We start from the raw sequence: 24457 nt of genomic DNA, 5'->3' as shown, positions 1-24457 counted from the left end.
GGCAACTCACAAGGGTCAAAAGACACGTGAGCACAATAATAAAAGGGTAGCTGTAAATGGATGGACACCGACAGACTGTCAGAAATGTCAGTTTTCTGTTTCACTTGCCAAAGTCAGAGCACTTCTAATTATGCAAAACAATGCGTCACAAAACAATGCACATGAAAATGCATTTAAGTCCTTCAAAGCTTTTGTAAATAGATCCAAAACACAATGTTCATCCTTTAAACTTGTTTTTACTGTAAGCGTGTCATTACTTCAACCATTTGGACACAATGCTTATGTTATTGCTGCTTCTGTTGTATTAAATGCATTTTAACCTAATCAGACACACATTTTTGAGTGATGTGTTGGGTTGTGTCCATGTATGTGTTTGTCTGAGGAGGAGCACAGATTGAATCCTCTTAATCAGGTAATCTGCGCACCCATCTGCTCTTTCAAACATCCACCAGGTCCACTATTCACCAATGTGCCACTTCCATCGAAGGTGAAGGCAAGACGTATCCACTGACAGAGATCACTATAATTTGCTGTGGATTTGCAGAGAAAACGGAGAGCTCCTCCTCAGTTTCTCCAGACCATGCTGCTGTCTCCTCAGGCTGAGAGGAACTGGGAGAGTCTTTGTTCGGTGCTTGAAGATGTGCTGGAGGATCAGTCCCACCGACAGCTGTTTGCCTTGGAGCTGGGTTCTGGAACGGGGCAGCATGTCATACGGTTTGCCCAGAAGATGCCCTTTGTGACCTGGCAGCCATCAGATATCGAGGAGGCGTCGAGAGAAAGGTTTGAGACTCGACTCACTTTGGCAAATAGTTCTCAAATTCATATAAGGAGGTTGAAATAATGGAAAACCCGTCCTTGTTTGTAGCATCAAAGCGTATATTGCTGCGACCCACATACAAACAGTGCTGCAGCCTGTACATCTGGATGCAAGCGAACCATGGGAGAAATGGGCGGGACTTTCCAAAAACTCCTGTGACATCATTATTGCCATCAATTTACTGCAGTACAGCTCGTTCAAAACAGCACAGGTATTTATAAACACCCTGAACTCCTTTGCTTCAGTAATTAGGATTTGTAGAAATATTCATTTAGACCTAACTTATTTTTTTCTATTTATTCTTGTAATTTCCCAAAGGGGGTCATCAATGGAGCAGGAAAAATCCTAAAACCAAATGGGCTTTTCATAACCTATGGGGCACGTACACAGAACACAGTTCAAGAACTCCCCAAGTCAGGATTCAAAAGTCAAATTAGTTTTTCTTGTTCTTTTCCAGGTGTATGCTGTTAACGGCATAATCACACCAAGCCGTAATGAACAGTTAGATGCAGAAATTCGGAAACTGTAAGTGGACCTCATTAACCTCTAATTTTTATATCTTTTTATAATCTTCAGATTAACAACATTTTATATTTAATTAATAAATCCTTGTGTTATTTAATAAGTATCAGTGTAGTGTAGAATTGGAATGCAAAATGTTTTCTAATGGACTTTGTTTTAAAACCTCCCATTTTTTATTTCTGGATTCAATTAACAAAATATTAATTAAACTGCATCCGTATTGTGATCTCCAAAGTATTATAATCTGATCATGTTTAACTTTGCACCACAGAAATCCAGAGTGGGGTCTTCCAGATATTGATGTGCTGAGACAGCACGCGTTTGGGAACGGACTGCGTCTGGAGAGGATGGTAGGGAACTTCAATGCTTTATCTTCAGATACTTTCCTTCCAATTGACTTAGTACTTACGCATCTGTTTCTTTTTCAGGTTGAAATGGAAGATTACTACAAATGTCTGATTTTCAGAAAGCTATAAGGTTTAAAGGCTGTTGGATTTTTTTTTTAATGTACAGGTTTTTTCTGATTTTGCTGTTGAAAAAATTCCAATAACTGGCAGAAAAGGGTTATATAATCTAAAGTCTAATCTGTACTTATAAATTCTTTACACACATGAAAGTTTAAATCCCTTTGATTTACAAATTAAAAACCGTCGTTTCATGGATTTGAATAGAATCATTTTCTGCTACTTCCTGTGTCTTCTACGTGAAATGCAAAAAAAAAATAATAATAAAAAGGAGCCGCATGACAGTAAGAACTTGATGTTTATTAAATATAATTTTAAAATTAAAGTCAGTAAGTCAGAACAAGGAAGTCCACAGTTGGGAATGGAAGTTACAGAAAGCACAGTCGGAAAGTTTGACGCAAACATGCAGCAACACCTCTCAATAGTCAAATATACTGGATGAGCACTCAGCCGTTCTTCCAATGCGGGACATCAACCCAGTGGATGGAGGATCCAGCAACTGGAGGCTCTGTGCTGCCTTTAGCCTTAGAAAGGGGCTTTATATTTGGTAACATGTTATTCAAGTTCAGGAATTAAGTTTTATTTTAAGATTTCTGAACTGAAAGATTTCTCATTTATAGTAGCTGTTCATTTTTGATTATTACTTTTTGTTACGGGGTAATTACTAGAGGTTAGGCAGCATTGTTTTCATTGTAGAATCCCTTTCATGTGTTGTGAAGAACCTACATTTAAAAAAAAAACTGTATGTGCAGCACATAAATATATGTTAAAATAAAGTTTGTGTGGATGATGGGAAAAACTACATCTGGAATGTTAAATCTCGCCCCAAATGAAGACGTAATTAAATGCCTCTTCATTCAGGTGTGACACTCACAATCTCTAAAAACAGCACAGACGTTTCTCAACACCACCCAAAATGTCCGAGCAGGATGTGATCATTCCAGCAGATAATCTCAATTTTAACATGCAGAGTTAAGTTAGAAAAATATGATACAAAGGATGTTTGTGTCTCTCTTCAGTCCTAACTTAGTATCATTTTTTCTATTCATTTCAAGTTGAATTTTGTTGACTACTTCTGCGCTTGTTATTCTTTTAGAAGTAAATACCACATATGCATCAGTTGAAATGATGGAAGGAAGAGGTGAGGGACCTGGGTCATGAAGCTCTCCATTGCAGCTTTAACCCTTTATTTTCCCGTACTAGAGGGAAGTGGGGGTGAGGAAAACTAAAGTTCACGATATTTCACAAGATCACACCAAGTCCAGAGGCAAGGGGGGAGGAGGGAAGGACCGAAGGAGGAGAGAAGATGTAGTGTCTGACGGAGAGGCATGAAGGCTTTTAGTCGAAGCAAATGAGCTGTGCCTCTGTGCTGCAAGGGGCTGCCTGAGGCGCTTGCTGTTGTGCCTGTGGTTGCTGCTGTTGGGAACCACCAGGTGGCGCCACCTAGTCGAAAATGATTATTGAAGAATTCAGTAGGGTAGAAAACTATGGAAGCATTTGTGTAGCATAATTACAAATAAAATGCTTTTTCCTTTTCTACTTCAACACCTAATTAAAATGTTAAAGAAATTGATTTGACATTTCATTTTCAAAAAGTAAATGTGTAGCAAAATTCATTTAGAAATGTCTACTTTGACTATTAAAATGGATTAACAGAAATGCTCTTTCATTTTCAAAATGAAACTGCATTTTTTTGACTCAAAAGGAAAAATCAATACTTCTAAATGCATTTTCATTTCCTACTTAAAAACGCTTATTCTGTGCCATAATCAAAACGGAAATGCAAAGAGGGGATTGCATTTTCATTTTCACATCCACCCTGCGAATAGTGTCGCATATATCAATTCGATTTAGCATGCAGCATCATTTTGAAAATGAAAAAAAAGCATTTCTGGCATTTCTGACTTTTATTTTTAATTATGCTTTACAAATGCTTCCATAGAAAACATCAATTCCAACAAAATTGGCAGAAGACAAATAAATAGTCTGATTACCTGCTGGTACATGGGCTGCTGGCCTGACATGTATTGTTGTTGGGGGGGCATATTGGGATCCTGCCCAGGCAAAGCGGAAATTATGTTCTGCATGTTGTAGGGTTGGTAACCCATGTAACCCATGCCGTTGGTGGGGGCCGCCTGCGACATGTGGGGCATGCTCTGTGCCTGGGAGACTGCATTCTGGGAAAAACACAACAGTTAAGCTTCATCCACACCGACCTCGGCAACGGGTGTTCAAGCAACCACTTCTAATAAGAAGTCTATGTAAATCTGCATATTTGCCAGTTTCTTGCCTTTTTAAGTCTGTTTTTAGGCTCTACATACAAAACATGCATCCATTTCCTTTGACCAATCAGGGACTCGGATTTGGTGGTGACGTATGGATGACATCCCGTTTAATGTAATATTGAAGTGCCAACCATTAAAAACTTGATCATTAAGGAGAAATGGATATTATATATTAATATATATCGGAATAGAGATCTGAGAGAAAAAGTCTGGGGCAAGTTTCGAAGGATTTGCACCGATTCAATATTCTGCACCAAGCCTCTTCCAACTGTGATGCGCTGGTATCGGGTAGCGACAGTCCAGTGAGAACACCATGTGCTAAAGGCGCGTTCAAGAACCTGCGTTCTTTAACGCGCAAAACACATGCATGCGTACGAATTTAGCATAATTGATGACACCTGAGGATGATCTACGCATGTCTCACAGCCATACCTGGTAGGCCGGTGTGGGCTGATAGTTCGAGTAAGCAGGAGTGGTAGCGGGAGGGGCTTGACCGGCGGGAGGGGGAGGTTGCCCGTTGGTGCCCGCAGCCTGGTACATGTAAGCATTCACCATATTTGGATCTGGAAAAGGTCAGGCACATACATCAGTGAACAGGAACCAAACAATTAGTACGACCCATTTATGAACCTCACCTGTCGAAGAGGGGGGCATGGCCTGGTACTGACCCGGTCCAGCCTGCCCGGCCTGACTCATATAGATGTTGTGCATGGGTGAACCCTCTACAGAACCAGCAGGGCTGAAAGTGCCAGGGTAACTGGGCGGGGCCCCTGGCTGGTAAACCAAGCCTCCCGCGACATTCGGGGGTAAAGATTGCATCTGCAGCAGAACAGGAAAACGTCAATCTTCAGGGGCCACTTCTTTCTAAGTCGGTTAAAGCTGCAAGTTCAGTGTTTACTTGAGCGTAAGGCAGAGAGAAAGCCGGCATCTGGGCTCTCATCTGGACTGTGTGCTTTTGCTGCTCCAAACGCATCTGCCTCTCCTTCTCCTGCTCCTGGAGGCGCTGAATGGCCAGCTGTCTTTGCATCTCCAGATACTCCTAAAAAAAGCAAGAAGCATTGATTTATGAGTTAGGAACAGTGTGAGAAAGTCTCAAATAATGCTAAACGGCCAGATTTCATCACCTGCTTCTTCTGCCTCATGATCTCCAGCTTCTGTGCCAGCTGGATCTGCCGCTGTCTCTCCGCATCCTCTGCAGCCCTCCTCAGCTTCTCTCTGTGTTCGTCTCGAAGCGCGTTCAGGGCGGCTCGAGCGTCACGCACCTGGGCCAGCTTGTCCTGCAGTCCCTCATAATACACTGACAAGAGATAGTCCCCAGTGCGGTTTGTGCGCAGTACGGTACAGATGCAAATATACTCAAATGCAAAGTTCCCACTCACGGCGCTTTTCGTCCAACTGGTTGAGGATGTCCAGCAGCTGTGGATGCATGTTGTTGATGGACTGGAAGAGTGAGAGCACTGCACTATCGTTGGTGATGCTGCGCCCACGCATGTGGTTGCTCTTCATGCGGTTAAGGAAGGTCGTGACGGCATACTGCAGATCCTTCAGGAACTGCTCGTGGTTCTCCTCGGACTCGCCGTTCTGGTACGGTTGCTGAAGGACAAGTCGCAATAATGCAAATGACAAACCCATCACAACCAAAGAGGGAAATTTCTCCTCTTGAGAAGTTTTAGTGCACCTCTATGATGCTGACAGGCTGAACAGGGACATGACTCTCCACAGGCTGGCTGACTGCAGGCAGAGGTTCAGCTAAAGACACAGGGGCAGGGGCTGAAGGGGTGGGGCTCTTTCGAGCCTCTTCCTGTTTCTTCTCCCAATAAGTTCTGTTCAGGTAACGAGCCAGCTGCAAAAATGAAGCATGGAAGCACTAAATACATCGGTCAACAAGCCATTGATGCTACTAAAACAAGGAACCATAGATACCTCAGGGTCCACATCCTCAGCTAATGGAGCAGAAGAGTTCTGGAAAGCAGGAATGTTTGGAGTTATTTAAAAGCAAATCAAAGCTGCTGAATGTTAAGTGAAAAGAGGCTTTTGCTGCCTTACCACAGGGGGGGTGTAAAGGGTGCTGACTGGTGGAGCAGAGGAAGTCACGGGGGTTGGATCCGTTTTAGGATACACTGAATAGGAATTCTTGTGTCTCTGTAAGTGACCATGCAGACCTGTCAGATTTGATGTCCTCTCTGGTCTCTAGATGTTGCAGCATTCAACCAAAACATGAACACTAAGAGTTTAGCAGAAAACTGACAAATGAAATAGTGTTCCCTCTCTTTATCGAGGTTCAGCTTTCATGTTTTCACTGTTTCGTGGATTCTTGTTGGCTCAATTTTGCATGTTTTATTTTGTTTTTTTTTAAATCATACCGTGTTCTGCGATCTGATTGGCTGTAGACCTTGGCAATCAAACTCTTGGGTGTAATGTCTCCTGTACAGAATGCTTTCAGTTTTCCACATTTACATCTTTGATCAAGAGCAGATCTTAGTGTTTTTTCTATGATACTGGGCATCTTTTTCTGCCAGAGTTTGAGCATAGTTAAAAAAAAAGAACATGTAAAACTGTCAATGTGTGTCAAAGAAAAGCAAATAAAGTGTCTAGTGAAGGGTTTTCCAGTCTTAAAAAATCTGTAATTCTACTATTTCCTCCATCATAGTTTATTTTTAGAATGTAACCCCCATGATAATCGAGGAAACACTAAGAGGCAAGTAAATGATTTCTTTGTTTAACTCACCATCCGTTCCTTCTCTTCAGCCTCACTTTGGGAAAGGGCAATCGCTAGCTGCAGCTCCTCTTCCTCCTGGAGGGCTGCTTCATCTTTCTTGGGAGGCATCTATCCATCAAACAAAAAAAAACAGCAACATCAGAGCAGAAACCAAAAGAGGAGCCAAAGTCAGAAGTGTGCAACTAGCAAAATATTAGATAAACAGGCGAGAAGAAAGAAGAAATCCTTCTAAATAATTACCTGGGACTGTTGGGACAGAGGGCTGGTCAGATACTCGGGTGGCAGCTCGGCCAGACCTGCAGTAGGAGCTTTCCCTTCAGCTTTTCTAAGGGGAGGAGAGAGGGAGGGGTGGCTGGTGAGGAAAGGGGATCAGGGAAGACAAACAACGCTGTAAATTAGCAGAGAACCTGTTGAATAAACACCAACTCCAGCTCTCCAAACGACAGACAAAAATCAGATAAAAACTGGTTGATCTTTGTATATCATACTCATTTTCTGGTCACCGCACATCACAAACATTTTCTAGGTTTGTCTTCACACAAACTCAGGCTTTCACCATCGTGTCGGTAGACCTACTTGTTGAGCTGCTCAAAGCAGGGCTCGCACACGCGCACTTCCTTCTCAATGCCAAACTTTGGAATGGTGGAGTACTTAGACGAACACTTTCCACAGAAAATCTGTCCACAAGCTCGACAATGGTGCTGGAAAATTGAGCACAAAATGGCAAATTAGAAGTCTTAGTTTTAAGCGTGCACACCACACAAACTGAGTTCACCGCGCGAGCAAAGTGGTTAAATCTCCCAATGGCCTAGATACAAAGAGACCGGCCCACCTTTCTCGTCATAACTCCAAACTGGACTCTGCACCGGTGACACTCCTCGGCATCAACCCAGTCTGGAGCCTGTGTAAAGCACATGGGACATTTGAAATGCGTTTCTCCTCACTCCACTTTCTTGAGTTTAACTTGTGACTATTAGGGGATAAATGACCATATAAAATAAATAACAAGAAGAGTGAAATAAGAGACAGATGCCTTACTCTCTCTGCTGCAAACATGGCATCACTCTCCTTAAACTCAGGGAAAACATGACCTGTTGAAAAAAGATTAGAGAAATAGTTCACAAGTCCAGTAACAGCAGCAGGATATTAACACACTTAGGCACACTTACCTTCCACTTTCATTATCTGATAGGTGTCCTGGACAACCTTGTATTTTGGCTCGTTGCGGAAGGCGTGAGCCCAAGCCTGAATCAGGTAGAGGATCTTGTTCCGGACATTCGGTTCTGTCTGCTTCTGATGGCAACAGACCAATTTAGAGTCAACAAAATACGTGAAGGCATAGAAGATCCTGCTGTTTTAGGCTCTATGTCTGTCTTTTCATACAGTAGCAGCAACACAAACCCAGCTCTCAGTGTTGTTGTGCCAAAGAAGTGAGGTGGGAAGTCCCTTCTGTCACAAGACAATAACCTCACCAGGAAGTTGACACCAAATCAGGCTTAAGCAGCAGAATCATGTGACCCAGTGAGAAGCCAGCTACTGTAGACATGCTAACTGTAGTCACACAACTATGATCTAAACTTAACCATTTGGCTAAACTAAAACGAGAAACATCACTATCAGCACTTTAAAAAGGGTTTCTGAGGCATTCCTAAAAATTGTGTAGATGTGCAGCTTCACTCTATTCTCTACAATCATAATATGTCAAATCCTAGTTTTAATAATAAAAGATCTTCAGTGTCAAGTCATTGTAAAGTTAGTCAACATTTAATTCCAAGCTGAAAAAATCTTTGCCAATTTAGCTAAATTTAACCTTAAGAAGCTCTTTTAGTTCCTCCATGGTTTGCTTGCTTGCCACCTCATCGTGCACAGTCTGTCCACAATTCTTCACCACGGACTCCAGAACCTATAAAGCAACATCACATTATATCTCTCAGTTTGTGCTGCACAAATACAGAGAAGGAAATCCCATTTAGAACGGTATTAAATACCCACTCCCATCAACTTTTCATCTACTTCAAAAGCGTTCCCAGTGATACTTTAATTAGGATTATGCGGTTTTAGCCAATATAAAACAAAACTGTCATTTTCTAGATATAGTTTCTGCAAAGCATTGGAAGTTCATTAGACATTTGTCTCTGAATTGTGGGCGGGATTGTTGACATGAAGCAACCCCCCCCCCCCCCCCTTCCCCAACACTTGCGCAGCAGAGCAGCTTGTGGCCCACGCAGCGTATTTTCTACGTCCCAAACAGGATCTTTATCGAACTGTATTTTTCATTTGCTCCCTGATTCACAATGATTTAAAATAAGAAATACTCAGAAATTCAGTTTTAATCCTTATTTTCTTTCTATATGTCATCAGAAAAATGCCACAAGAACATGGTAAAAACATCACAAATACATTTTTATTAGAGTGGGTCTTTAAGTATTGGGAAATAAGCATTAATGGTGAACAGATAATGAGTAAAAGAATCTTACCTCTAGTGCATAAAGAGCCACATGAGGATTTTTGTCGTTCAGCTTCTTTTTAATGGCCGCAATAGCATTCTTTGCTCTTGAAAGGGAAAATATTTTGCATAGAATGAGTGTAGTTAAAAAAAAAAAAACATGAAAGTGACATTTATATTTAGATGATTAACTAAAAAAACTATTTTATGAGACAAAATAATGAATGTAAATGCAAATTTACTGAATAACTCACTGTGCGTCTCCTTGACGAATGAGATCACAGATCTGCAGAATCGACTCCCAATCGGTTTCCAGCAGCAGCTGACTGGTGGCTTTATCTGCAATTAAATAAAAATATTTAAGAATGCGTTTGTGAAATCAAAACTTTAAAGCATTCTAAATAATTTCAATATCTGCTATAGTATTTTTGTATGAATGCATTTAATTTGATCAAGGGTTTCCTTCACGACTGCAAACATTTTTGTTTGTTGACAAACCACTCCTGAGGAGAAAAAAAAAATCAAGCAGCTTCAATTCAAAGTTTTCCCTTCCCTAAACATTTGAACAGCTGCGGTCTGAGTAGGTCCAAATTCTTTTAAAATAGTTTCATAAAATACTCCTTACTTTACTTTGACAAACATCTTATTCTCTGGTGAGTGCGCAAACCTTTGCAAGTGTCATAAATACCATAAAGAAATACTTAACAGACATAATATATTACACACAAATCATGTCTAAATAAACACCAATTGCATTTGTCTTTCACTTTTAGCCCTTTAGAAGATGCTTTTACTACAAACAACCCAGAGATTTCTCAGACACAGCGACTGTCTGGGATTTGAACCCCTAACCAAATACCTTGCAGATGGCTGCTCAACATAGATAAGACCGCCCACTTCGTTGTTTTTTTTCGGTTACGTGTTCACACATTACTCTGTCGAAACTCAGGCCAAGTATGACATCTATTAGTTTCCATCTACTGTCAGATGAATATGACAGTGGATGGATCAATTGAAATGTGCTTCAGTGCTTGCTAGATCACAGTTTTAACACTAAACACAGAAATCCAATGTGGTTAGACTTTTGCCAAAGACATCCTTTTAATCAGGGCGATTTTCTAACTAGTGCAGGTGATAACTGTAAAGCTACTTAACATGTACTGCAAAGCTGGCATGATTTATTTTCATTCTACAACAATACCCAATCCATGTGTAAATTAACGAGGCTGAGATTTATCTAGGATAAACTTCACAAATGTAATGTAGCGGCAGTAAATTTATCTTTGAGCTACAGCTAAATATTAAATAATTACGGAGATTAATGTAAAGCGCATTTTATAGCCGAGTGGTGGCTAGCTAGCTAACTAGCTAGCTGACTAACTACCCAACCTGTAGTAGTCCTGAAATTACGCCTTAGTTGCACCGAGCTAAATGCAGCATTTTGTGCACTATATTAAGATATTTAATTTACAAGTCACTAGCCTCACCAGCAAATTTTATGATGCTGTTTTAGGAAATTTGAACATCTTTTTCCCGAAGTTACAGCTAAACTTTGCCGTGGCAGCGCTTTGTTACTTGAAGAAATTAAGACTCTTCTTCTGTGTATGTAGACATAATATTCGGATTGATTATTTAAAAAAAGGAATCCAAGTGGGCCTTCGCACAGCAGCGACTTTGTTAGCAGGCTAAAATTAGCCCGTTGGCCTGAAAGCCCCCCTGTGACTGTCAAAACAATACGCCGCTAACGTCGCACTAGTGACTCATTAGTTGGATAACAAGCTGTTAACAAGACAAATGTCCCGTCAACTTACCGAGAAGCCTCTCGAACGTGCCTCCACCTTTTCCCATGTTAGCTTCGGATTCCAAGAAGGGCTGTTGGTGTGCCACGGATGATCAGACACTCCCGATTTTTCAGTGCTGACTGACTCGAGCCTGTTAGCTTCCCTATAGCCGCCACGGAGAACAGCTGTGTCTTACAGCACTTCCTACTTCCGGGACAGAGACTGCAAGACTTGGTAATGTCTCCCTCTAGCGGCCATTAGTGAAATTACATAGACATAACGAGGGTAGGGATAAAAAAAAAGCACTTCTTTTTAAAAGTTTTGACCGAACTACAAATTATTATCAGTGCTGATTTCCAGAGAAATGTATATGCTTACTGGGTGTTGCTCAAATGTGTAAATGCTGTTTACTTTATCAGGTGGATTCAGTTCCTTATTTAGTATTAGCTGTGGGTTGGGCACTTGAACTAACTTCTCTACAACGTAGTGATAAAGGGGGGATCAGTTATCCAAAAACCTAAGCATACTTCTCATTGCTGTCCAGAAATGTAACAACACTTAGGTTCCTGTCAAAGTTAGTCTTGAATGGCCTCCAAGTGTTCACAAAAAGACATTATTTGTGATCAATTGTTGTCAAATTTCGTATTATTTTATGATATCATAGACTCCCCTTGAAGAAATGAAGCAATCTTTTTCTCCCTGTATGTCGTATTGCACTGCATCGCTCTAACATGATGGTATAGGCCTACTTAGGTCATGCATGAGTCACTACCTGGCACTTAGAACACTGCAGCCCATTGTTACTGTGGCACTGTAATGCTCAATCAAGTGGCATTGTGTTGTTCTGTCATCTCCTGTTACGGACAGGAGGTACGAAACCCTATGAAATGATGAATGTCTTCACAGCCAACACTTACTGCTTGCAGAACTTGGAGCTAAAATAAATCCACAGTTTGAACCTTCGATGCTTGTAACAGTCCATGAGAGTAATAGATAGGCATGTATTCACAGCCCACACTCATTGTCTCTGTGAAAGTGTTTTAATTTTCCCGCTGTTACTTGACAGAATGCCACCACGTCATAGATTAAAAAAAAACGAGTTGATGAAATAGAAAAGACACACACATCAACAATGTGGCAGCACAAGTACAAACACCGCCATTGTTCTATTGTTCTTCAGCAGAGAACGTGTTTACATAAATGAGTCAAAGATTTTTTTTCTTATGTCAAAAGGTTTTTCTATGAACTGTAGCACCACTGGTGTAAGGAACACAAAGAAAACAGACAGAGATCAAATACTTTTTTGTCAACTTTTATATTTGTAAAAATGTGAACACGGGGCGCTTTCCTCAGCAGAGGAAATGCTTTTTTTATATTTTTCAGAGAGAAAAAATGGTTGTTATTAAAAGATATCAGCTATCAAATAATACAATAAATTAAAATGACCATATTCAGCCTTTCAAAGAAAATCTGGAGTAGCACTACATGTGAAGAACAACAGGGATCAAATTCAAAAAGAGTAGAGACGGGTTTGTCGTTGTTTAGAGTGGATTTGTGGAGCTTGGGGGCATTCAGACGTAACCCTTGACTTGTGTTGCAGGGGCCCGGCGGGGACTGCTTTCTCCACTGCTGAAGGTGGGGGAGTCTGGGATGCCAGGCGGGCTGGAACCTGCGTACAGCAGGGATCCCCCGATGAGGAGCAGCGCTGAGGCCCCCCAGCCGATATAGAGAGCTGGGCCGAGCTCACGCTTGTGTGGGGCCGCCACGTGCGGGTCGTAGAAATCCCTGATGATGGAGTGGGCAGTCCAGCAGATGGGTACGAGGTACAGGAAACCGGCGACGGCAAAAAAAATACCAGAGATGCGTGCAATGCGGGCTTTAAGGCTGTTTACACCTATGCATTTAGTGCACTTGACTCCAAGGACCGCCAGAGCCAGGGCAAGACCACAGAGCAGGACAGAGAACACAGTGAGGCCACGAGCTGCCTGCATGTCACTGGGCAGAGCCAGCAAGCTATCATATACCTTACACTGGATCTGACCTGTGCTCTGCACTATGCAATTCATCCACAGACCTTCCCAGATTATCTGAGCCGTCACAATGTTGTTGCCAATGAAGGCAGAGACGCGCCACAGAGGGATGGCACAGACTATTGCCCCGCTCACCCAGCCCACAATGGACATGATGAGGCCCAGCAACTGCATGCCAGTGGTTGCCATGATGAAAAGATCGCTTTAGTGCCTAACTTAATCTCAGGTTGATTTATTGTCCCGCAAAAACAAGTCTGTGTTGCCAGAACAGTTGGGGTCCACTTCGGCTCCCACAGTTTTTGGGGATGATGGTGATCAGTTCAGCTTAGTTCAGACGAGGACACTGAAACGAAACAAAAAAATACATAATTAGGAGTTGGTTAATCGTAGCACTTTTCACAGACTAAAATATAGCTGTGAAGCTGGAAAAGTTTTGCAAGTCGAATAGAACGTATATTTATCATAAATATTTGGAAATAGGCTGCGAGTCCCATGTTAAGCGGATTCCAGCGAACGCAGAAGAGAATAGCCCTCTTTCACACAGATGTGGGTGTCAAGCTACGCCTTGCCGGGCAAGTGGACTGTCTCAGAAAAACACGAGAAGACTCTGAACACAAGCAGCTTTTATGAAGGCTTGAAGAGTGGGCCAACAGGACCTGTGTGTCATCTGTTCATCCCAGCTCTCAAACCAGACTATAGAGTTGAAGCTTCAACATCAAACACACTCATCTGCATGAATAAATGGATTCTCAAACAAAACAATAGTTGGATGAGATAAAATAAGAAATTGTAAAGCGTTTAAGATTATATTATTACACAAAACTAAAATAATAAAAACTTAAAATTCAGTTCAAGATTAAATTTACATTTTCTGTTAACAGTTTTAACTTTCATGGAAAGTCCCAGGGTTTCATTTTCTTCTAATTATAAAAAAAAAGACAATGTTTCAGATTCAAAAAATTAATTTAAAATGTTTTCAAAACGAGTTAGGTCACCTGATTGTTTAAAGAAACATTTCTGTGTGTTTTATTGCATTAATAGATCTTTCAGACATCATTGATGATAGTTACCTCTGATGCAGGACGCTGTGCTGTCACGCTCCCTTTGGGGATGTTCCACAGGTTGGTTTTCTGGTCCTTCCAGCTGTGGACGCCTGAATTAGCCCTGAGAGTTCAGTTCAGTCAACAGGCAGCCTGCAGAGCTGAGGCGCTCTGTCTCAGAGGCTAGGGGTGAAGGGCAGAAAGAAGCGCTCGTCCTCTGCGCCGCCGCTTTCTGAGATGCCAGCGCGAGTCTGTGCGGCAGTGGGCAGAAGCGTGCGCTCGCGTGCACGGCAGTGTCAGTGTGTGAATGTGCTTGAATGTGTCTTCCAGTGCCTGGTGTCCGGGCACAATACTCTGCTGTTTGCTGTGCCCTCCCCCTCCTGGTCAACCTCTGTCCCGGCCCTGCAGCCCATCACATCCATCCACCTCAGCAATCCCCTTATTCTCCTCTTTTTTGTTGTCTTAGACTCACTTGTGCTCCCATGACAGCCTTTTCTTCTCTTTTATCCCACTTTTCAAACTGTTTATAGTTTTTTTGAAGTTGTCAGCCATTGTACATCATTTCTAGTGTTCATTGTGGTTCACAACAAATTGTAAAATTCATTACAGAACAAGTATATTAACAAAAACAAACACATTTTGGGGAGTCCGACGGCTCAGATGCTACAGAAACCTGAGCTGATGACAAGAGGAGCTGCGTTTCTCCCTCCATGCAGGCGACCGGGACTGAAGAGAGGATGAAGCCTGTCGCTGAACTTATCTGTAAAGGTGTAAATGTGGATTCCTGTGTCTGCGCAGAAGAAGGACACACGGCCTTCGGCGTAATCCAAAAACACACCCACCCTCCTAGGACGATGCTCTACAGCCACCAAGCTGGGAGAAGAGGTGTTTGCTATGTACTGGCCTCCAGCTTTCAAGCTCAAAGTCCAGAAGCCGTTAGCCGGGCAGAGGGTGAACTTGCCCTTCCTGTTTATGGATTGTCTGGCAACTCCCAGTTTCCACTCAATTTTTTCCCCTACTTCCACTTCCCAGTAGCACCTCCCACTGTTAAAGCTCTCCTTGGCCAGAATATCTGCTATGCGGTCGAAGCGTTTGGGGTTGTCCGGTACCTCCTGGAACTTATCAGTGAGCCTGACCAGTTTTCTGTCATCTGACACAAAAAGGGAGGGATGTGCTGTTTTAGCACTGAGGTTGATATCCACTGAAAGGAAAATAGGGAAAAAGTTAACAATCAGTAAAAAAAACAAAAAAAACATTTTAAATCATTGTATGATCTCTGTAGAAGAGTCTTACCTGCATACTTTTCTATTCTCTTTAGTTCTGATGAAAAGCAAGAAAAAATGATTGGAATTGTTGCTGCATGAAGGCGTTTCTGACATCACTGCTGCTTCACTCACCAGCTTTGCCAAGTCTGTTGACTTCTGCTTTGATCTTCTCCAGAACGTCTGACAGCGCTCTTCTGGTGACCCCAACACAAGGGTCGGTTTCCACAGTGACCTTGGACCAGTCCTTCATCTCTGAGGTCTTCAGTGGGAAGCAACATTTCATCACAACCATGCCACGTCAATCCTCTCACACCGCCTTTAGTACACGCTTACCACTGCAACGTGCTTCATGTCATCACTTTGGCTGGCAGAAATGCGAAGATCTGTCTGACTGGTCTCCTCCTTCAGCTCCTGGATCTCCTGCTGGATCTCTTTGATCAAAGCCTCCACTCTCTTCTCCTCCTCTTTTTGTTTCTCCTCGATTCCAGCAACAACCGCTCTGTGGGTCTTCTCCATGGCGTTTACGAGGGTGGAGAAGATCTTCTGGCTCTCGCGCACCTCGCGCAGGTAAGAACTCTGACAGGAAATCCTCATTCAAATGAATATTTTTCAGGAATCAATGAATCCCATCATTCCATTTTTATGGACATTTCAACGTACCTTTTGAATGTCCAGAGAATATTTTAGCCGGTCTATCTTCTGCAGTCTTTCCTGAATCATTTGTGTGACATCTAGAACCTGCACAGAAGAAAATCCAACATGAATAAACGTACAACCTTCTGCTTTTGTCAGGTGTTAAAAACATTGACAAAACTGTTACCAGCTCATCGTCGGGTGTTTTCTGAGGTCTGACTTTTTTGTAGTTTTCAGCCACATTTGCTAGGATGTGGTTGACACTGAGGTTAGGCTTTTCGGGGAATAACCGTCTGCACTCCGGACAGTATCTGGACTGGTGTCGCGACCAGAACTGGGAGAGGCAGGACAAGCAGAAGCTGTGTCCACATGGTGTGGTCACGGGATTGGTGAAGATGTTTCTGCACAGGGAGCACAGGAAGTGCTTTTCGTGGAGGTTGACCGTTGATGCCATACTTAAAAAAAGAAAAGAAAACATTAATAATATATGATTTAAACTTGAAAAAGGGTTCATGTAAAGTTAACCTAAAAAAATGACAAGTATGAGGAAACGTTTTTCTTTTCTGTCATAAAGATCCAGAGTGGCTGCTTACATAAAGGTGGGTTTGAGTTATATTTAAATGATTTTATGACACCAGGTCACAAAGTGATGTGACATGGTTTCATCTCTTTTAGAGTCTCCTTTTTAATTTGAGTCAGTATTTACACTTTGTTTTGCATTTAATGTCAAATTATACTACAGAAACTTCAATTAGACCAACAGAATTTCGATAATTAAACAGTCTTATCAGTAGGGAAAGTAAACACAATTATTATTAATCTTTACATTAAACAAAATGAAATTTGCTGTATTCCATTCTGTTTTTACAGAGAACTGCTGAAGGGCATGAACTGAGCACGGACAAGAAAATGAACAGGAGTAGTAAACTGAAAATACGTTTAAGTGGACATGCCTCACATTCCTGCATGTGCAAATGATACAGTGCAGAAATGGCAATGGAAACTCTTGGTGAGAACTGAACATATAAAAGGAACAATCCCTGTTAATCATTACAGGTTTTATCATCACGGAGGAGTTATGTAAGCAGTCCGCTACGATAGTTTAAGCCTGTATCATTTGTAAAAACGAAAAAAATTATACATCACTTTAGAGTCTAAACATAAAATATTAACGCATTAAACCTTGTTTGTTTGCCTTTTATTCAATTAAACTAAGTACAGAGCAAATGGTTTTTTAAATGGAACTAAGCCCTGCCCCATTTTTTTCTTTTTGTCTGGGGTTTCTTTATGACTGTCATCATCATACAAGTTCCTTGTGTTCAAAGGCATCAAGGGCAGATAAACTTAACGTCAATAGAGGCGGATAGATATGCAGTCAAACAGGAAGCCGCCATTTCAACAGAATACAGAGCAGAAACATCCAGAATCAAAGCATATGTTTCTCTGGGACTTTTATTTTTCACCTTTCTTAATTTGCCTCCGCAGTTTCTTCCACAATAGTTCTTTCATTGAGTCATAAAAGCCACTGGTTATGCAACAGGTGGGAATAACCAAGAGGAGTGACAGAAAAAGAAAGAAATTGTTTTCAAAATGGAAATAGATGTTCAGAAGTGATCAAGGTGAGAGCAGTCTTACCTGTTTCAGCTGACTTTTTTCCTTCACAGCACTGCTTGTATTTACAGTTTCAGGAGACTTGTCTACACTCGACAGGTGCTCTCAGGTGTCTGTGTGTTGTCTAAGAAAAGGGCCGTGCTGTAGTCGCCAGCAAATGAGCTTGTGGCTCCACCCATCACATCACCTGAGCTATGCTGCAGGTAAGGCAGAAGGAAATGCTGGAGTTTGACAAACATGATAAGAATGCGCACACTGATTCCAAGATTCATTTATTTGTGGCATGTTGACTATTACACACTAAAATGTGAAAATATGTGAACCATATGCTCAAAAAAGAGACAAAACTACAGGAAAAGCGTAAAAAAGAAATTATTCCACAATAAATTCAAAATGAAATATCCTTTTCACCCCTAGACTGACATTGTTCATGTGCGTGAAGCTGCAAAGAAGCGATTGATGAAGATTGAGTTAAAGTTGAGTCGGACAGGTGGGGCCACTCTGTTCTCCATTCGCTTTATTGCCACCTGGGCGGTTCCTCCTGCAGATCCACCTACTGCTCCACCTATGATACCATAAAGCACCATCCCTCCTGGGCCCTCAATAGATCCAAAAAGTGCCCCCATCACAGCCCCAACTAGCATTCCGATCCCCAGACCCCTGGCCAGGGAAGTTCTGAGCCACTCGTTGTCAAGCTCTGCTTTGGCTTGGATCTCTGCGCTGATGTTGGCCATGTACGTGTCCTTTTGGATGCACATTTCCTCTGCTAAGTACTGCTTCTCCATTTTACTCCAAGTCTTTTCTATTTCCACGGCCCTCTTCTTCCTCAATCTTTTCTCCTCCTTCTTCACGCTTTCCTCCGCCTTCTGGAACGTTCTGTTGGAGTAGTGGCCCCCACCTGATGACACCACCATCAGCTCAATCTTGCGCAGCAGCTCCCTGTCCTGGCTTCTGTCCCGCCAGTTCTTTTTAAAAATGTGAAATCGTCCTCCATACTTCTCAACCAGCTCTCTTAGATGCCAGTCAGTCTTCCGTACCTTGTTTTCCAAAGCAACTCCATCCAGATTCCCTTCATAGGCCAAAAGGACCATGCAGTTTTTCAAGCAGTTTTTGCCAAAGCGCTTCTTCAAATGCTTGGTGGTTTTCATGTCATTTGGGGAGATTTTATCCAAATCAAAAGCTACAAGAAAGGCATGAGGGCCAGGTATGCACAAGCACTTTGATCTCCTCAGCTCCAACACTCTCTTTACATGAGACATGTCCTTGTCATAGATGTTTGGTCCATTAATAACAGCCACTCTTCTACCAGCCAGCTCTCCCACATTTTTCACACTTGTTGAAATGCAGCTTGTGTCATTTTCAAACACTTCCCTGCCAAGGATGGCATTACTGAGCTGGAACTGAGAGGGTCCGCTGCTTCCAACCACCATCAACCTCAACTCTTTAGCAGCTCCTGCAGAAAAAGTGTGCATAAACAGACAAGATATGTATGCTTCCTCTTTATCTTCCAAAATTTTCATCACATCTTAAGAATCTGTTGAACTTTTAAAATAAGAACATGCGTACCTTTGGTTCTTTTATCCATCTGAGCAAAATGTTATGCTTCTCTTGCCTTTCTTCACCAGAATCATCTACAACTTTTCATTCCCCTCATCTTTGGCAGTGGAGGCAGAGTTGAAGAGTTTTTATATCAGTTGGAAAAAGCCCTAAAGGTTGGCAGCCAGCAGTGACCACAGTTATTGACATCTCTAGTAACATTCTTTCTCTAATTACAGAATCAATTAATATGTATTGAACCACATGATGTCGACCATAAGGGTAATGCTGAGAGCATTTATAATATTCTTTGTGGGTGTTAAATGGCTCCTTTGTTTGGCTCACATACAGTACAGAAGGCAGATTTGTTCAGCCCACGCCACCAGCTCATCATCTCATACTCTTTTGTGTGCTTGTTTATTTTGGTTTTTGCTATGAAATACATTCTAAATCAAACATTAGCTGACACAATTATGTAAGCCCGCCATACTATGTTTGTTTCTAGTTGGAGCTCAAAGCAATTGATGACTTATTTGACTGTAGCTCAGTGGGCTGAACAGGCATCTGCCAGTTGGACGGTTGGATGATCCAATCACTGCCTTTGTTGGTCATTGTGTCCTTGGATAACATATTTAGGCTCACTTTTGATTTGATTTTAAGAAAAATATTAAGATACTTGCAAGAGACATGTCGTATGAAAAATTATTTCATTTAATTTAAAGTGTATCTGTTCACCTATCAGTGTAAACTTGCAGAAAATGGTCAAATGTAAAAAATTTCATTGTGAGTTATTGCACTATATGTATTCATTTTTGGATTATTAAATGGATTATTGTATGGATTATTAAAACTGTAGAGCACATGAGCTAAAATATTGTTAGCTAAGTTAGACCTAGTTCTAAAAAGATAATACTCAAACTGTAAATTAATTAAGATAATACATTGTATGCTAAATTGCAAAAAGCACAGCAGACACGATAGAGCAGCCATCCTGTTTCACCTCATCTGAATGGTTTGGTAAAACATCTCGATTTTGGAATTATCTACAAATATATCTCACAGGAAAGTTTGGGGATAATGTTACATTATCTTTATGTAGGAACTGGGATTTAACTTTAATAATATAATATGACATTCAGATGAAACACATTAAATAACCCTAATTATAATATTGGCAAAATAGAGTGAAGTGGAAAACGATGATTCGCTGTGGCGACCCCTGATGGGAAAAGCCGAAAGAGAAAGAAGAAGATAATATTGGCAAAATATTAGATACCAAAGAGAAAATGGTCAGGAACAGTCTCATTAATGAGAAAATATTAAGAAATAGATTTAAAATGTATATGGCCTCTATAGAAAAATTCAAATGTATATAATTGAATGTTTTTACATTTATTAATTCTAATTAGCAGATTTTTTATTTTTCTTTTAATTGTCTTTTTTATTTTACTTCATTTTTTTGTTGGGTTAATTATTTTGGTAAGATATATTGATAAACTGTTTATGTACTTTGATTTGTTCGAGGACATTTTTCATGTAAATTTAACTGGTATTGGTTTTTGGATTTTGTCACAATAAAAAAGTACGGTAAAACAGCGCCACTCTGTGGACAAACTATGTACTACTGAACGACGTACTTCCGTGTTTTCCGGATATGACGGACGTCACGCATGCGTCATGGGTTTTAACGCTGCTGCTATTAGTTTTGAAGTGCGACCTGAGTTAGCTTCTTAGCTTCTGGAGTTAAAAAATGAAACATATAATTCTATTTGGGTTTTTGTTAAAGAAATGTCTTTGAGCTGAGTTTGCTCTTGAACCCCAAAATGATTAGAAGCACGTGTTTTCCGCTCCGTTGCGTCCTCTTTCGCTTCTTCCGCAGCTTCTCCCGTGAAGTCCGGACAGATCATGTTCGTGAATGTGCCTCCAAACCTGACCTCACACGGGAAGCTTCTCTATACGTTCATGTGAGCTGCAGGGAATTTGTTAGATTCAACACATGCATAGTAGGCCTATGACCTCATAATAATTAATGCTACATATCTGCCCCCCATATAGTGGCCTTATTGTCTTAGGAGATGCTCCTACTGCAACTTTAACAAGTATATTCCCAGAGAAAACAAGGACAGCATCATGACTGAGTGCCTTCAGAGGGAAACTGAGACGTTGCTGCACCTCAGTCAAGTTTCCTGGTATTGGTCACGATCTTCTCTCATTTATCCTGTCAGTAGAGTAAACACTATTCTCTAGTCATGTGTCTTTGACTTGTAGCATCACCTCAGTGTTCTTTGGTGGTGGCTCTCCAAGCCTGGCTGACCCGTCCACCATAGCCGCAGTCCTCGAGACGGTTTCCAAGCAGGCGAGCCTCTCAGATCAGGCTGAGGTTACACTTGAGGTCAACCCGACTCCTGCAGGGAGGATGAAGTTGGAAGGATTTCACCTTGCAGGGGTGAACCGTTTTTCCGTTGGGGTGCAGGTAAATGTTATCTCTGGATTCCCTTCATCCGGTGTTTGCAGGCTTTGAGAAACTGTTTTCTTTGCAGTCTTTGCAGGATGAGGACTTGAGAAGTCTGGGAAGAGACCACAATTCACAAGAGGCTTTGCAAACTATTGAAGAGGCCAGGAGGCTGTGTCCTGGTAGGGTGTCAGTGGACGTGATGTTCGGACTACCCAAGCAGACAGCTGCATCCTGGGAAGACCAGCTGTCCAAACTCTTTACTGTGTGTGATGACCACGTGTCTCTGTATCAGCTGACCCTTGAGAGAGGGACGCAGCTTTTTAAACAAGTGCAAAGTGGAGAAGTGAGCATGCCTGCAGAAGAAGTGACTGCAGAGATATACCAACATGCCAGAGAGACTCTTCACCAGCATGGCTTTGTTCAGTATGAAGTGTCAAATTTTGCCAGAAATGTAAGTTTTCTTTTTAGCAGAATGAAGTTTAGCATTTACAAATTTCTGGAAAAGGCAGGGAAATCATGTAAAATATGAAAGAAAATCATTATTTAATGTTTCAAAAAAGAGCTTCCAACACGCTGCATTGATGGGATTTCAATTTACAAGTTCACAATTTTTAGTCAGAATTGAGCACAATTTAAATAAAAACATTGTTTTTGTTCTAACAAACAATTTTAACATAAGTGATGCAAACTATAGATGAAAAGGAAACTTTAAATAAAAAGAGAATAAAATATAAAAAGAAAAAACCTTGACAGAAAAGAGGTTTTTGTCTAAAAAAAACGACTTAAAAGAAAAATCTTTCAAAAACTCACATGAATGATTGTGTTAAAAGAAAGATTGTCTAGATCTGGTTGCTGCCACGTTTATCAGCTATATGATGCTCAAAATGATTTGACTCCATATTTGTGTTGATTAATCCTCATTGCAGTTCATCATCTTGGCAGATGGCCCCTTTCCTTCAGTCCATATTGCTTGTTAAGATGTTTGCTGTGAGTAACACTTTTTCTTGTGTGTAGAACTCAGAGAGCGATCACAACTTGAGCTACTGGAGAGGAAAGCAGTACATCGGTGTTGGTCCAGGTAAAACTTTCACCACTGAAAGAAACTAAATCTCTTCGTTGTGGTTCTGAAAGCTGTTTTGTGCAATAGGAGCACACGGGCGGTTCGTTCCTCTTGGGGAGGGTGTAGTTGCCCGGGAGGCCCGCACTCAGACTCTGGAGCCTGACGCCTGGATCCGTGAAGTCCAACAGATGGGACATGGCACGCGGAGGCGAATACTCATGAGCCGTCTTGACCTGTGAGCTGTAGCGCTTGCATTGGTGTTGTGTTTTGTAATCAATATTTTTGGCATTTGCACAAGAAGAGAGCTGCAGAAATGTCCTGACCGTGTGAGTTGTAACAGTGAAATCACAGCTCGTCCACAGGCAGTGTGGGCAGCAGAGGCCTCCGGGTCCCTTGAACATTCTGTCCCGATGAGATGCTTTCATCAGATTCGTCCTTGAGGCTTTTCATTCTGAATGGCTGCCGTTTGACAGGTTGGAGGAGGTGTTGGTGATGGGGATGAGAATGGCTGAAGGCATTAGTCACAAGGTATACACACTGTGAATATTTGATTTCCCTTATAAAATTCTCCATCATCAAGGATGGTCAGTATTCAGTATTTTTTCATTTATTTTCAGCACTGGGACGTGTTTTGCCCTCAAATGGGCCTTCGTGAAGTATTTAGTGAATCTATGTGTGTCCAGGAGCTGCTGCAGGGCGGACAGCTCATTCTGGATGACAGGTGATTATTGATAATAACTGCCATTATCTGCATCCTTAAAAAAACAGAAAACAATAAACAGTTGCTTGAATGTAAAATTGTGATATTATTTTGGCAGTTGACATTTTTTTCTTTTGGGTAGGGGTCTGCGCTGCACGTGGAATGGCCTGGCATTACTGGACTGTTTTCTTCCAACTCTCCTGGCAGAGCTGCAAGGACAAACGCTTTAGACACAGATCTCTGTGTACAGCGGCGAGCAATTACAGACCCAGACCTACAATGGAAGTTACAACTAAAAGATCAAGAGGCATTTTGGTTTTAGGTCTCTTTGAAGCTGACAGGGTGATATGTGAAGAGAAAAAAAATGTTCAACACTTGTAGTTGACACAGAAGCAGGCATAGTTCAGAAATCTCTGATCTCCTAAAGAATTGTTTTTTAATAAAAATATTTTTCATATGCCTGATTGATTTTCTTCCTTTTTTTATGGGGAACACCAAAAACCCGACTTTAAAAAAAATCTGTCTTATTTAAACATAAAAAACGTTTTGACATTTAGCTGTTTCATCCTAGTCTTGCAGTTTTTGTAAGAAATATTCATTCAATAATAATTATTTTTAAAGCTTCTGGTATGTTCTGATCAGATGATTTCTTTGTCAACATACGTGAAATAAATGTAAAAAAAATATGATATTTAGACAAAATGAAATCCTTCCCTCCATACTCCTACTGGACAAAGAAAAAACATGATTTTACCTTGAATCTCAAAGTATTAGAATTTATTACATTGGAATGCTACCTAATTATTTTATTGTATCCATTTACTAAAAAATGTTTTTATAAGCATACATAAGGCAAGTCCAAATTGAACTCAAAGCCACAGCCAAGCTCCTGTATATTTTAGCCAAAAAGGATGCTGCGATCATATCTGACTTAAAAAAAAGAAGAGTGTATATCTGAATTAGAAGAAAAACACGCCCATATTATTGTTTCTTTACTGCCTTGTTAGACATTTAGGATGAGGTCTGGGAAATATTTTCTTCTGGGGATGAAAATCTTTGGTTCTGCTTATTTCACTCATTGTGTCAGGACTTT

General features: G+C 41.2%; 6 protein-coding genes across 13 annotated transcripts; 2 read left to right on the top strand and 4 right to left on the bottom strand.

The window, feature by feature from the left end:
• The first annotated feature begins 278 nt into the window (after positions 1–278).
• LOC101165147 (methyltransferase-like 26 B) lies at positions 279–1953 on the top strand. The gene is made up of 7 exons (XM_078950955.1): positions 279–412; positions 545–780; positions 866–1028; positions 1136–1195; positions 1275–1342; positions 1611–1689; positions 1768–1953. Exons 1-7 carry the CDS (start codon positions 368–370, stop codon positions 1813–1815), a joined length of 699 nt encoding a protein of 232 aa, XP_078807081.1. The 5' UTR covers positions 279–367; the 3' UTR covers positions 1816–1953.
• Positions 1954–2082: 129 nt separating this feature from the next.
• Positions 2083–11273, bottom strand: hgs (hepatocyte growth factor-regulated tyrosine kinase substrate). Of its 8 annotated transcripts, none has more exons than XM_023957510.2 (20): positions 11065–11273; positions 9508–9592; positions 9285–9360; positions 8618–8710; positions 7977–8100; positions 7846–7898; positions 7640–7708; positions 7384–7508; positions 7048–7132; positions 6817–6915; positions 6135–6230; positions 6012–6050; positions 5767–5931; positions 5468–5681; positions 5213–5385; positions 4987–5127; positions 4724–4907; positions 4521–4651; positions 3798–3980; positions 2083–3246 (listed from the first exon to the last, which is right to left on the bottom strand). In XM_023957510.2, exons 1-20 carry the CDS (start codon positions 11099–11101, stop codon positions 3142–3144), a joined length of 2277 nt encoding a protein of 758 aa, XP_023813278.1. In that variant the 5' UTR covers positions 11102–11273; the 3' UTR covers positions 2083–3141. The 8 variants fall into 8 exon arrangements, with proteins under 8 accessions (XP_023813278.1, XP_078807079.1, XP_023813277.1 ...); XM_078950953.1 differs by having other exon boundaries at positions 7977–8097; XM_023957509.2 differs by having other exon boundaries at positions 7048–7159; positions 11065–11261.
• A 782-nt stretch (positions 11274–12055) lies between these two features.
• cldnk (claudin k) lies at positions 12056–13253 on the bottom strand. Its single transcript, XM_078950957.1, has one exon. It carries the CDS (start codon positions 13251–13253, stop codon positions 12606–12608), a length of 648 nt encoding a protein of 215 aa, XP_078807083.1. The 3' UTR covers positions 12056–12605.
• On the bottom strand, positions 12331–17789 carry btr02 (bloodthirsty-related gene family, member 2). The gene is made up of 8 exons (XM_020705265.2): positions 17638–17789; positions 16190–16457; positions 16030–16107; positions 15703–15945; positions 15502–15628; positions 15398–15424; positions 14135–15305; positions 12331–13407 (listed from the first exon to the last, which is right to left on the bottom strand). Exons 2-7 carry the CDS (start codon positions 16454–16456, stop codon positions 14761–14763), a joined length of 1287 nt encoding a protein of 428 aa, XP_020560924.1. The 5' UTR covers position 16457; positions 17638–17789; the 3' UTR covers positions 12331–13407; positions 14135–14760.
• Positions 17790–17904: 115 nt separating this feature from the next.
• LOC144994159 (GTPase IMAP family member 9) lies at positions 17905–19347 on the bottom strand. Its single transcript, XM_078950954.1, has 2 exons — positions 19180–19347; positions 17905–19066 (listed from the first exon to the last, which is right to left on the bottom strand). The coding sequence occupies exons 1-2, from the start codon at positions 19196–19198 to the stop codon at positions 18042–18044; spliced, it is 1044 nt and encodes a 347-aa protein (XP_078807080.1). The 5' UTR covers positions 19199–19347; the 3' UTR covers positions 17905–18041.
• Positions 19348–20801: 1454 nt separating this feature from the next.
• rsad1 (radical S-adenosyl methionine domain containing 1) lies at positions 20802–23821 on the top strand. The gene is made up of 9 exons (XM_004071635.5): positions 20802–21113; positions 21205–21338; positions 21418–21622; positions 21690–22055; positions 22619–22682; positions 22752–22899; positions 23138–23192; positions 23282–23385; positions 23507–23821. The coding sequence occupies exons 1-9, from the start codon at positions 20973–20975 to the stop codon at positions 23592–23594; spliced, it is 1305 nt and encodes a 434-aa protein (XP_004071683.1). The 5' UTR covers positions 20802–20972; the 3' UTR covers positions 23595–23821.
• The last annotated feature ends 636 nt before the right edge of the window (positions 23822–24457 follow it).

The sequence above is a fragment of the Oryzias latipes genome, chromosome 8 (genome assembly GCF_053564925.1).
Source record: "Oryzias latipes strain Hd-rR chromosome 8, Olatipes_Hd-rR_3.1".
NCBI classification, from domain to species: domain Eukaryota; kingdom Metazoa; phylum Chordata; class Actinopteri; order Beloniformes; family Adrianichthyidae; genus Oryzias; species Oryzias latipes.
Note: the sequence above shows the minus strand (reverse complement) of the source record. Positions and strands in the feature narration are given on the sequence as shown.